General features: G+C 45.3%; 1 protein-coding gene across 1 annotated transcript in view; it reads left to right on the top strand.

Annotated features, from left to right (window-relative positions):
• The first annotated feature begins 2,665 nt into the window (after positions 1–2,665).
• kcng2 (potassium voltage-gated channel, subfamily G, member 2) overlaps positions 2,666–14,398 on the top strand; it is a 32,467-nt gene continuing 20,734 nt past the window's right edge. The window contains exons 1-3 of the mRNA XM_014142320.2: positions 2,666–3,162; positions 10,765–11,068; positions 11,223–11,808. Coding sequence (XP_013997795.1) covers positions 10,875–11,068; positions 11,223–11,808 — 780 coding nt within the window. The 5' untranslated portion in view covers positions 2,666–3,162; positions 10,765–10,874. The remainder of the gene's footprint in view (positions 3,163–10,764; positions 11,069–11,222; positions 11,809–14,398) is intronic.

The following is a 14,398-nucleotide window of genomic DNA, read 5'->3' as shown; positions in this document are numbered from 1 at the left end:
ATCAATAAGGGATCATAGCTTTCACCTGGATTCACTTGGTCAGGCTGTGATTGAAAGAGCAGGTGTTCATAATGTTTTGTCTACTTAGTAGTGATGGTTTCTCCAAACATAATATCTTGTGAACAGACTTCGTAAACATCTGATGAAATTACGCAAGATTTTAGTTCTGGGTTAACCGAGATTAGTCCAAACAGCAAAGGAGTGTGGTGGTTCAGTGAACAAAGCTTTTATGCTGCTCAACCTTTCCCGTGACCTGAATACTGGAATGAACTATTTTATCTATTTTCCTTTATTATTCCTAATCTGGTGCTGTTTCCAGTGTGGTTGGCGAGCATGCCATTGTAGGAGAAGGTAGTCCCATTCTAAAGGTTTAAACCACCCTCCTCCTGTGTATCACTGATCCCTAATGGCTGGGAGCAGCCTAGTCTGCTTAATCAATACCTGATACTGAGAGCGGTATCACTATGAATCATTAGCTCAGAGCAAACAGAGCTGCATTTTTAACCTTAGTGGAAACACACTGGTTTAAATGGCACCCTATTCCCAATCGTGCACTTCTTTTGACCGGCCCTCTGGTAGTACACTGTATAGGGAATAGGGTGCCATTTGGGACTCACAACAGACTCACAGGTCCTGTTTGTCAGAGTTCTGACAGTCTTCCTCTCTTCTATACTTGATATCTACGGGTTTCCCTCTTCATCCTCCTCCATCACTCGATCCTAAACCTACGACACAACCCGGGGAGTGTGTAAACATAATCAGGGGTTTATAAAGTCATTACTCACGACCCTGATGGAGTCATTCTCCCTCAGAGGGGTTGGTTGTACAGGAGGACTGGAGACAGACACAGTGGAATCAGTTGATGTTGGACATTCTGAACACGGTAATTCATCAACGTCACAAACCATAGCGGCCGTTTAATAGCACTGTAATGTAATTCACGTTTATTCATCTTAGACAGTGTAATCTAGTTTCTGCTGATTTGTTGCTTTCTCGTACAGTGTGGTAGGAAGAGGTAAATCTGTAATGTGCACTCAGAAAACCTCCGAGGACATAAAAGCATTTACAAGTGATTGACAATCAATCAATAGACTATAGCTCTTTTTAACGCAACTTCCTCTCTTCCCACTTCATATCGTTCAAGGCTAATCTCATCCACCAGTCAGCTCTCTCTCAGCAATTCGAGCCAAGGTAAAACCAAACAAACTTTAATTTTAGGGAACAATATCTGGAACTTTCTTTCCCTACCACCAAAGTTGAGACATATTGGTATCACCATGAAGATAAAGAGACATTTTAATGTCTGAGGGACATTATGAGAGAAGGAATGGAGATGAATGACCTTTAGCCTAGACAACAGGAGTCATTTGCTCCAGATCTTTTCTAAATACGTATTCTCTCTTGCTGGAGACTTCTGAGGGGTGTTTTCTTTGGGATGAGACTTTGAGATGTCCCTCACAACGTAGAAAACCCAATTAACTTTTTCCTCAACAAATGATTCCACTGGGGCTCACATCCTCAGGTGAAGCTGAATCACATCATAACCTGAGGCATCCTTCACTCACAAAAGGCTTTAGTGTCATTGATATGGCATAGTGATGACAGCTGGTTGGCACTTTTAATCATCACTGAATGGTAGGACAGACCCCTCCTCTAGAGGTGAGGGTCTAGGTGAGGGTCTAGGACCTGTCACTTGCTGACTGGTGACTTTACAGTGAATGGTACCAATGCTCAGGCTAGCATAGTTAGACCTCATCATAACTAGGGTCCAGAGTTTTACCTGGGTCACCTGGTCAGGAAAAACTCCTGGCCCCAACTCTCTGTTTCTATATTTGTATTTACCGTAATATTACTTGAGCGGCGAACTCCATCCAGTCACCAACTGAATGTGGCAATTGTTCATTCCAGTCAATGGTGTGCTGGTGAATAACAGTATCAATGTAAACATTAGAATTGTAGTAGGCCTAATGTAAGCCAGTGTCATCACCTGCCCTGTGTCGACCCTCATCTGTTACTAGGCTGTTCATCTATAGAGGTCCATCCTTCAGACCCTCATTAGTGACGTTATCATTACCAGGTTTGCTTTGTTTCTTCATTCAAACACATGAAGCAATTACAGCCTTGTGACGCAGATGGGTCCCATAGTATTGATATATGTTGTGACAGACACTAGCACTGAAATGAACAGACAAATGATGCATTGCTGTGCCTGGCTGCTACCTGCTTTGTAAATGAGACACCTATCATCACACCAGTCAATCAAGAAGGATCAACTGCCTAGTCTTCCTTCACTTCCCCTCATCTTTCACTTTCCATAAATTGTATGCACAATCACTCTGAAACCATTTCTTTAATAGGCCTACACCATTATAGGAAAACGAGAGGAGGCTATAAGCATGTAATAATGCAGTAGCATCATTGTAGTAGTCCTAGCTGTGTTTATCCCGTCGATATTTTATAACACAAAGAAAATTACAAACTCAAATGATGTGTAACCTATATTTTATTTCTGCGCATACATTCATTTGTGCGCATTTAAACATTTGTATGCCTCATAATTTTTTTCTTCTGCAATCACAGTGTGAGCTACTTGAAATGGCTGTTGGAAGCAGGATTCAATTCGGGGAAGAAGCAGAGCATGGCACAACCCGCGCAGCGCGATTTTGCGCGTGAGCGGAGTGGTCTCTGTCGGCATCCTAGACAGTCAGAGCAGAGCCCTCAAATTGGAGTTATCACAGAGCGGCAACACCCAATCATTCACGCTGGGCTCTTCTCAAATCCGCCGTGTCTTTCCCAACTGTTCTCTCGTGAGTCTATTTTGTTGAATTTGGACGGATTCTTTTGCAATTATTGCATTTCATTCGACTTAAAACAATCAAAGTAGTTTTCAGTATTTTGATTCTCCCCTTGATCTTGCTAATGCGGGTGCGCAGCAAGTTTACCGAACCTTCAAACTTGCTCCATATGATTCGGAAGTAAAGCACGTGACGTTACCTGGGATTGAGTGCACCTGGTATAAAGTCAATTACCATGTTAGGATCATTTATACGGAGGACGGAGTCGATTGGAGCGTGTATTTCATGTTGAACAATATGCGCTTTCATAACTGATATCGAAATGTGGGGAAGTTCTCTGCCGATGGACACAAGCCGAACACAGCGGGTAGGTGTGGTAATCATGAATGGTATTTCAATGTTTGTACAGACACTTTGAAAAATATTTATTCAGCATTTATTACATAGTAGCCATAACATTTTTCTAAATGTTGGAGTGCGCGGCGCACTTAGGTTAGACGGCTATTGTCACAAATGAGTCTATGCTTTAATGTCTATCCATATAAACTGTCTACGCGAATGTTTATTCACGATGTATGCTGTGTGGAAGAAATTGTAATGCATTTCAAACCTTCCCTTACTATGAACTACTTGTCCAACGGTGTGTCTCTCTCATATCCCAAAACACTGTAGGCTATGGCAGCTGGTTCTTTTTTGCAAGATGTGCAAAATCTGACTTAGCCAGGTTTAAAGTTGTCGCCTAGATAAAATTAATCTATAGGTGATTTATTTCAAACATAGGGTTTTGAACCTTTGAATATTGGATTTTTGGCCGTCTTGGCTCAGTGCAAGCGTTCTGATTGACAATAATTGTATAACCCCAAAACAAATGGGGCTATAATTGTATATAAAAAAAAGGTTTCTATTCTACCCTCAGCTAAGCTCTTTCTTGAACCTATCATGGACTGTGATTGAGTTCCATACAAGTCAATGGGTTATACACCCTTTTAAAACAGCTCCTACCCTCTCAAATGTCTCTCCTTTTACTGCCTGTATGGAATCTCTATATATAGGTCTATGCATTCCTCCCACATCTCATTCACTTGTTGACGTGTGGACTGGACTGGGGATCGGGTTAGGGTGGAGGTATAGGGATGTGGACTGGGGGTCGGGTTAGGGTGGAGGTATAGGGATGTGGACTGGGGGGTCGGGTTAGGGTGGAGGTATAGGGATGTGGACTGGGGGTCGGGTTAGGGTGGAGGTATTGGGATGTGGACTGGGGGTCGGGTTAGGGTGGAGGTATAGGGATGTGGACTGGGGGGTCGGGTTAGGGTGGAGGTATAGGGATGTGGACTGTGGGTCGGGTTAGGGTGGAGGTATAGGGATGTGGACTGGGGGTCGGGTTAGGGTGGAGGTATAGGGATGTGGACCGGGGGTCGGGTTAGGGTGGAGGTATAGGGATGTGGACCGGGGGTCGGGTTAGGGAGGAGGTATAGGGATGTGGACCGAGGGTCGGGTTAGGGTGGAGGTATAGGGATGTGGACCGAGGGTCGGGTTAGGGTGGAGGTATAGGGATGTGGACCGGGGTCGGGTTAGGGTGGAGGTATAGGGATGTGGACCGGGGGTCGGGTTAGGGTGGAGGTATAGGGATGTGGACCGGGGGTCGGGTTAGGGTGGAGGTATAGGGATGTGGACTGGGGGTCGGGTTAGGGTGGAGGTATAGGGATGTGGACTGGGGGTTGGGTGGAGGTATAGGGATGTGGACTGGGGGTTGGGTGGAGGTATAGGGATGTGGACTGGGGGTTGGGTGGAGGTATAGGGATGTGGACTGGGTTAGGGTGGAGGTATAGGGATGTGGACTGGGGTGTTAGGGTGGAGGTATAGGGATGTGGACTGGGGGTCGGGTTAGGGTGGAGGTATAGGGATGTGGACTGGGGGTCGGGTTAGGGTGGAGGTAGAGGGATGTGGACTGGGGGACGGGTTAGGGTGGAGGTATAGGGATGTGGACTGGGGGTTGGGTGGAGGTATAGGGATGTGGACTGGGGGTTGGGTGGAGGTATAGGGATGTGGACTGGGTTAGGGTGGAGGTATAGGGATGTGGACTGGGGGTCGGGTTAGGGTGGAGGTATAGGGATGTGGACTGTGGGTCGGGTTAGGGTGGAGGTATAGGGATGTGGACTGGGGTCGGGTTAGGGTGGAGGTATAGGGATGTGGACTGGGGGTCGGGTTAGGGTGGAGGTATAGGGATGTGGACTGGGGGTCGGGTTAGGGTGGAGGTATAGGGATGTGGACTGGGGGTCGGGTTAGGGTGGAGGTATAGGGATGTGGACTGGGGGTCGGTTGGGTGGAGGTATAGGGATGTGGACTGGGGGTGTTGGGTGGAGGTATAGGGATGTGGACTGGGGTCGGGTTAGGGTGGAGGTATAGGGATGTGGACTGGGGGTCGGGTTAGGGTGGAGGTATAGGGATGTGGACTGGGGTCGGGTTTAGGGTGGAGGTATAGGGATGTGGACTGGGGGTCGGGTTAGGGTGGAGGTATAGGGATGTGGACTGGGGGTCGGGTTAGGGTGGAGGTATAGGGATGTGGACTGGGGGTCGGGTTAGGGTGGAGGTATAGGGATGTGGACTGGGGGTCGGGTTAGGGTGGAGGTATAGGGATGTGGACTGGGGTCGGGTTAAGGTGGAGGTATAGGGATGTGGACTGGGGGTCGGGTTAGGGTGGAGGTATAGGGATGTGGACTGGGGATCGGGTTAGGGTGGAGGTATAGGGATGTGGACTGGGGGTCGGGTTAGGGTGGAGGTATAGGGATGTGGACTGGGGGTCGGGTTAGGGTGGAGGTATAGGGATGTGGACTGGGGGTCGGGTTAGGGTGGAGGTATAGGGATGTAGACCGGGGGTCAGGGAGGTTGATGCTGCTACACATAATAGTATTCTCCCATTTCTCCTATAGGTCCTGGAACCACACACAGACAGTCCATGTAATATCTGAGGACATGCAGGGAGAAATAATTACCTTCAAGACACATTCTAAAGGCGAGAGAAACATTATTGCCCTCCAGGGGGAAATGTGTCTTGGACATTGTAGCTGCACTATCTCCAAACTACATGAAGGACATGATACAGCCACTATAGATCACATACATTGCACAAATCACATTCTAACAATAGAAAAGCAACCACTGCCTTGTGTGGCTGTGTAAAGATGCAAATGTATGGAAGAATAGAGAGTGTTATTGTGGATGGACTTCTCATACCGGTGCCTGTACAGAAACAAGTGGTCTACTGTACATTTCAGTGGGCATCAAACAGCCTCTAAGTCTCTACCTTGAGGCTATTTATCTGATACTGTACCTTGCATTCTCTCTAAAGCCCTTTGCAAATTTACAAAGTACAGCACTTTTAATAAAAAAACTACCCAACCTCACTAGGATTTCATACCTTTCTGTTTGAATAGACCATCAAGCTCTTTTTACACGAGCTGTTTTGTCTTCCTCATGGGGTATGAATCCCTCCCTAAATGGCTATTTTCTGTTACAATGTCCTATTTCGATGTTGTCATCCTCCTCTCCACCTTGAAAGTATATCTCCCATCTACGGCTGTAAGGATGAACTATCCTATGCTTTTTACGCCCACGTTCTCCAGCTTCACATGCAGCTTGACGCATGGGATATAGCAGATGAGGGACCTTGGCAAGGGTCAGGACTGTTGGTCAGGACTGTGCCGAGTATTGGTCCACTAGATAGCTCAAATCTGATACACATGTCACATTTTAGAATAGCTCTAGATTGGGGATACCTTCATCTGCCTTTTTGTTGTTACTATTCCCTGGTGTAGTTTAGAATTGCTTTCATTAAAGGGCTGCATAAATAGGTCGCAATTATCTAGCCGTTGAAAATAAGAATTTGTTCTTAACTGACATGCCTAGTTAAATAAAGGTAGTAAAAAATAAAGTCCGGACGATTTTCATGAACCCATCTTTGTGCGTTCAGAATGTTTATGGTAATGAGGTGTATTTATGAAGTGGTCAGTTAAGCAGGATTATGCTTCCATGTTTCAATAGTTCAGTCAAACACACCAGCAGCAGCAAGAAGGGAAGAATCAATTCCACAATGTTACAACCACCATGACTGAAAGGGCAGCGCAGCAGCCATGCTCTGTTCTCAGTAAATCAAAGTTTACTCATTCATATATGGATATTGTCTTCTTCCCCAAACCATCCGAGCACTGTTAGACATTATCACAGATTAAGCTGGAAGCCCACATCACTCCAGTATGGCAGGATATTCAGAGTAGACATAATGCTATGATACAATATCTTACTACAGAGACTACATAGGAGCTATTTTTTTTAGAAGGATAATGTAGTCCCTCCAGCGGTCACCACTGGTGAGCACTACCGGAGAAAGGCTACCTATAGTTTGAAGTCATATCTCTCAGCAGTCCTGTATGTAGGACCAAGCATTGTACTATCCTCAGATGTTTTCCAGCAAGACGGCACAAACGGATCTGGGACCAGGCTACTGTCTCAGCATTTATTATGTTGACGACTAGTCAAAGGCCCTATATGTATGATTACGTGGTCCATCATACAGATGTAGGATCTTAATTTGACCAGTATTGTCCGAGGAAAAAAATCCTGCAGCAACAGGATTTTAACGTTTAGTCCATAATGTTGTTTGATCAGTGGTTAGGCTATTAGCTGGTCAAAAGTAGGCTACATGAAAAGTACAATACTGTTAATGTAATTGTGTGGGTTTTCAGTGAATTTATGTAAATCACAAAGCTCATCTGCATTTCCTGTGGAGCTGGAAAATTCTCAGCAATAAAAGTGATGAAATATAAGATCCTACACCTGTAAGTGATTGTAAATGATGGTACTGTATGGTCTGTGCCCTCTAGGTCTCCTGGGTGTTATGTCACGGTTCATTTCCTCCTCCTCTCAGGGGTGGTGATCTGTGCATTTATAGACCTGAGCCCCCAGAGATTGATGTCATGCTAACCAATGACATCTGATGTGTAGGATGTTTGCAGAAAAAAAATGCATTGACACCTTTCTGTTTTGTCGATGACATTCAATTCAGCATTGAAAAAAGGTGTAAATGTGTGTTTGTTCCACTTGCGTGAGTCAGACCACAAGTCAGAGACCACTATGATGACACCAAATGTGCTTGATGGGTTGTTTTCTTCTAATGCTTCTAATTCTTCTAAAGGGAAATTTCCAAATTGTTCAACTTCATATTCATCTCCAGCACCACCCAAACATGAACATATGTGAAAATGGTGCATTTCTATGTTTTGTAGTGAAAAGTATGAAGATAAGTGTTTCCAAAGACGTCATCAACGAATTAGTAGCAATGCCTACTCACAATTGGTCAAAATCACACGATGCACACAGATTATGTCATTCGAAACACCAATCTTTTTTAACAAAGTGTTGGTTTCATGATCTGAAATAAAATATCCCAGAAATGTTCCATACGGGCAAAAAGCTTATTTCTCTGAAATTTTGTGCACAAATTTGTTTACTCCCTGTTAGTGAACATTTCTCCTTTGTCAAGATAATCCATCCACTTGACAGGTGTGGAATATCAAGAAGCTGATTAAACAGCATGATCATTACACAGGTGCACCTTGTGCTGGGGACAATAAAAGGCCACTCTAAAATGTGCAGTTTCGTCACACAACACAATGCCATAAGTGTCTCAAGTTTTGAGGGAGCATGCAATTGGCATGCTGACTGGAGGAATGTCCACCAGAGCTGTTGCCAGAGAATTTAATGTTAATTTCTCTACCATAAGCCACTTCAAACTTCGTTTTAGAGAATTTGGCAGTTCGTCCAACCACCCTCACAACCACAGACCATGTGTAGCCATGTCAGCCCAGGAACTCTACATCCGGCTTCTTCACCTGCGGGATCATCTGAGATCAGCCACCCGGACAGCTGATGAAACTGAAAAGTATTTCTGTCTGTAATAAAGCCTTTTTGTGGCAAAACTCATCCCTGTGGCTCAGTTGGTAGAGCATGGTGTTTGCAACGCCAGGGTTGTGGGTTCAATTCCCATGGGGGGCCAGTACCAAAAAAAAAAAATGCATGAAATGTATGCATTCATTACTGTAAGTCTCTCTGGATAAGAGCGTCTGCTAAATGACTAAAATGTAAAAAAAATAAAAATGATTGGCTGGGCCAGGCTCCGCCCCTGCCCAGTCATGTGAAATACATAGATTAGGGCCTAATTTATTTCAATTGACTGATTTCCTTATATGAACTGTAACTTAGTAAAATTGTTGAAATTGTTGCGTTTATATTTTTGTTAGTTACTATACCTATCGGATTATATTTAGAAAGTAACCTACCCAGCCCTGGACATACGCACCATAGGAAAAACACGCCTAATTATCTGCACTTGACCCTGGATCCATCCCCATTTTTGTGCCACCTTTTGTACATTGTAAAATAAACCAAAGAGAATGTGGTAAACCAAGTGGTAAATACATTAGAACATAAGGCTTCAGCAGAAGATGTGAATTTTTTTCTGGAGTTTATTTTCCCCTTGGTTGTCACATCAGTATGAAAGGAGCATTACTGAGCCAGGCACTGGATGGAGCGCACTGACACATTTCACTGTGGTTAATCAGCAGGCGATGGATACTCCTGGCTCAATCTTGTTTTTTTGAGGTTTCCTAAATCTGCAGTTGTCTTTCATGCATACGAGTAACAGGTAGGTAACATCATTGTCGTCTATTTGAAGTCTCCTCCCTAGCTCGTTAGGCTGTCATCTCTGTCATTAGGCTGGCATCTTTCAGCGCTCTACTTTAGTTGCAGTAGACCGGACTGAAATGTTTTCACCCATCTGCAGCAACATAATGTAAAACACATCACAATAAATCAATACCTCATCAAAGCACTCTGGTCTCTGGAGACTTTGGAGTGGATTTGTATTATTGGACACGAGAGATTAGGGTTTGATGAAGGACATATACATTCTATCATTTCTCAAAGATTTCGTAATATTTTCCTCTTATCCAGCAACAGTCACAGTGTCCTGTTTTTAATTTTATTTAACTAGGCAAGTCAGTTAAGAACAAATATTTATTTAAAATGACGGCATACCCCAGCCAAACCCGGACGACACTGGGCCAATTGTGCGCCGCCCTATGGGTCTCCCAATCATGGCCGGATGTGATACATACTGAATTCGAACCAGGGACTGTAGTGACGCCTCTTGCACTAAGATGCAGTACATTAGACCGCTGTGCCACTCGAGAGTTTTGAGGTTCAGATCTTGTGAATGACTTCTCTTAATTGAAACTGATACAAGTTTTAGAGTGTAATGCTGCGTCATGAAGAGGAGTATTGTGGCTGATAGTAGTTCACTGTGATCTCATTTGGCTTGGTATGAATCATTTAACCCTCACTACGCAGAGCAGAGCTGCATTCTGTCAGTTTTAAGACTGGAAGGTGTCATTAGAAAGTGCCACATCTTAGGGGTTTGTTTCTTCAGTTGAAGCTGTGGTTATACTAACTTAAAAATATATATTGGAAGAAGAAGATTAAAACAAGACATTATTGCTGCAGAATTAATTGCCCTTTTTCTGTTGTTGTAAACAGAGTCAATGGCCCATGAAAGATGAATCACAGGAAGTTATTCTCCGGTACAGCCAACCTATTAGTTATTTTCTTTGTTGAAATTCCACAGTTAATTGGTCTGTATTTATTGTAATTTAGTGAACCTTGATAAACAATACTTTAAAGAGAAGCACCTCATTTAGGGCCTCAGTGACATAAAATACCAGAACTTAACCAATTGCTCTCTCTGCATCAGGGTTTCTGCTGTTGGGGTGTGATAAGAAAGAGAGAGAGAGGGAGCCTGAAGAGTGATTTAGAAACTGCTTAACCTTGAGATTCTGACCAAATTTGTCCCAATAAACCTGTGGAGTTCATCTTGAAAAAAAAACAGAACTTTCTTTCCTCTGCTTTGTTTCCACAGAGACCAGCCATGCTCCTGGATGGGTGAGGTCCCTGCCAACCCAGTCGGCCAGTGAAACACACCCCCCACCCCTCTCCTCCCAACCAGGGTCCCCCAGAGGAGCAGCAGGGATGTACCAGGAGGTGGCCTTCCTAGCGGGCAGCACAGAAAAAGAGTTCACGCCCTTCCACTTCCCCCTGGAGAACCAGCAGGAGGTGGTCACTAAGAAGGGTGTGTTCTTTAAACGTCAACGACTGCTGCGGAGGCCCAATGAGGCGCAGGAGGAGAACGACCTGTCAGCCGTCATCAATGTAGGCGGGATCAGGTACCGTATCCACAGAATCAGGAGTTGGCGTGTTCAACTCGATAATCAATGCGATGCAGTGCCTTAGACCGCTGCGCTACTCGGGAGGCCTCCGGTGCAAGGTTTAAAAGGCATATAAACTGGGCACAGAAACATATGTTTCCTCTCCCACCAGGTACCGTATCCCCTGGTCCGTTCTGGAGGAGTTCCCTCTGACGCGGCTGGGCCGGCTGAGGAGCTGCAGCTCATTGGATGAGATCATGGAGGTGTGTGACGACTACGACGACGGGCGCCAGGAGTTCTTCTTCGACCGCAGCCCATCTGCGTTCCGCACCATTGTGACGTTCCTGGCGGCAGGGCGGCTCCGACTGCTGAGGGAGATGTGTGCCCTGTCCTTCCAGGAGGAGCTTGTCTACTGGGGCCTGGAGGACACCAGGCTGGAGTGGTGCTGCCTCAGGAAGCTACGCATCAGACAGGAGGAGCTCAAGGAGCAGCTGAGGATGGAGGAGGAGGAAGCAGAGCTCACCACCACCCTGACCCCCCAAAGCTGTGAGGATGGGCTTGGGCCCCCCGGGGCGGGGGGGGAGGAGGAGGAGAGCCGCACAGCGGGGTGTATGCGCAGGCTCCACGACATGGTGGAGAACCCTCAATCTGGACTTCCTGGGAAGATCTTTGCCTTTCTGTCGGTGGTGTTTGTGGCCATCACCGCGGTAACACTCTGCATCAGTACCATGCCTGACCTCAGGGAGGAGGAGGAGAGGGTGAGTTCACTTCCTGTTTATTTTCTGCTCACAGGCTTTTACTTCCGGGTCACACTCAGTTGGGTTATATATTGGGCCAGGAGTTTGACCTGACCGACTTACAGACCTGGAAAAACTCTGGGTACATCCATATCTGCATTCTGCTGTTAGTCGGATGATGTTTGAGGGACAACCTCCGCATAGTGAGTCTTCCCTCTGATAGTAACTCATCATCACAGAGGTAGTGTGATGGTTCAGGGATGTTGTCAGGGACGACTGCTACACTACACGCTACAACTTCAATTACATGAATACCAGATTATTCCCTTTGCCAGGTCACTGCTGCTGCACTCTGGTCTTGCTCTTATTCATGCAATAAAGGAATCTTATTTGCCCACATGGTCTTAGTAATTAACATTGCCTTCAGAAAGTATTTATACCTCTTGACTTATTCCACATTTTGTTGTTACAGCCTGAATTCAAAATGGATGAAATATAGATGGGGGTTTTCACACCCATATACACACAATACCCCATAATGACAAAGTGAAAACATATTTTTAGAACATTTAGCAAATGCATTGAAAATGAAATACAGAAATCTAATTTACATAAGTATTCACACCCTTGAGTCAATACATGTTAGAATCACCTTTGGCAGCGATTACAGCTGTGGGCAAATGAGTTTGGGCAGGGTGACTCGTTCTCTGTGGAGATGAATCTTTGATGGAGGAGAGGTTGAGATGGCTGAAGCAGAAGTGTTGTTTGAAGCTGAAAGTGAGTCAAGCACAGTTAGTGAAAAAGATGAGTAGATAACAGTGAAGCCCAAGAATTGAACCAAAAAATTTGAAAATGAGTCATTGCTTGTTGAAATGCGTTTTTTGGATAAGGATAAGCCCACGAAGCTCATCACTAAGCTAAGGACCCTGGGGCCTAACACCTCCCTCTGCAACTGGATCCTGGACGTCCTGACGTGCCACCCCCAGGTGGTAAGGGTAGGCAACAACACATCTGCCGTGCTGATCCTCAACACGGGGGCCCCTCAGGGGTGCATGCTTAGTCCACTTCTGTACTCCCTGTTCACCCACGACTGCGTGGACAAGCATGACTCCAACACCATCATTAAGTTTGCTGATGACACAACGGTGGTAGGCCTGATCAACAATTTTTTTAATTAATTTTTTTATTTCACCTTTATTTAACCAGGTAGACTAGTTGAGAACAAGTTCTCATTTGCAACTGCGACCTGGCCAAGATGAAGCATAGCAAATCGACACATACAACACAGAGTTACACATGGAATGAACAAAACATACAGTCAATAATACAGTAGAACAAAAGAAAACAAAGTCTATATACAGTGAGTGCAAATGAGGTAAGTTAAGGCAATAAATAGGCCATGGTGGCGAAGTAATTACAATATAGCAATTAAACACTGGAATGGTAGATGTGCAGAAGATGAATGTGCAAGTAGAGATACTGGGGTGCAAAGGAGCAAGATAAATAAATAAATACAGTATGGGGATGAGATAGGTAGGTAGATAGATGGGCTGTTCACAGATGGACTATGTACAGGTGCAGTGATCTGTGAGCTGCTCTGACAGCTGGTGCTTAAAGCTAGTGAGGGAGATATGAGTCTCCAGCTTCAGAGATGTTTGCAGTTCGTTCCAGTCATTGGCAGCAGAGAACTGGAAGGAAAGACGACCAAAGAAGGAATTGGCTTTGGGGGTAACCAGTGAGATATACCTGCTGGAGCGCGTGCTACGAGTGTGTGCTGCTATGGTGACCAGTGAGCTGAGATAAGGCGGGGCTTTACCTAGCAGAGACTTGTAGATAACCTGTAGCCAGTGGGTTTGGCGATGAGTATGACGCAAGGGCCAACCAACGAGAGCGTACAGGTCGCAATGGTGGGTAGTGTATGGGGCTTTGGTGACAAAACGGATGGCACTGTGGTAGACTGCATCCAGTTTGTTGAGTAGAGTGTTGGAGGCTATTTTATAGATGACATCACCGAAGTTGAGGATCGGTAGGATGGTCAGTTTTACGAGGGTATGTTTGGCAGCATGAGTGAAGGATGCTTTGTTGTGATATAGGAAGCTGATTCTAGATTTAATTTTGGATTGGAGATGTTTAATGTGAGTCTGGAAGGAGAGTTTACAGTCTAACCAGACACCCGGGTATTTGTAGTTGTCCAAGTATTCTAAGTCAGAACCGTTCAGAGTAGTGATGCTGGACGGGCGAGCAGGTGCGATTGAATAGCATGCATTTAGTTTTACTTGCGTTTAAGAGCAGTTGGAGGCCACGGAAGGAGAGTTGTATGGCATTGAAGCTCGTCTGGAGGTTAGTTAACACAGTGTCCAAAGAGGGGCCAGAAGTATACAAAATGGTGTCGTCTGCGTAGAGATGGATCAGAGATTCACCAGCAGCAAGAGCAACATCATTGATGTATACAGAGAAGAGAGTCGGCCCGAGAATTGAACCCTGTGGCACCCCCATAGAGACTGCCAGAGGTACGGACAACAGGCCCTCCGATTTGACACACTGGACTCTATCTATCATTTGAGAAACCAAGGCTGTCAAGTCTGCCAATAAGAATGTCGTGATTGACAGA

Source organism: Salmo salar, chromosome ssa14 (assembly GCF_905237065.1).
Source record: "Salmo salar chromosome ssa14, Ssal_v3.1, whole genome shotgun sequence".
Classification (NCBI taxonomy): domain Eukaryota; kingdom Metazoa; phylum Chordata; class Actinopteri; order Salmoniformes; family Salmonidae; genus Salmo; species Salmo salar.
Note: the sequence above shows the minus strand (reverse complement) of the source record. Positions and strands in the feature narration are given on the sequence as shown.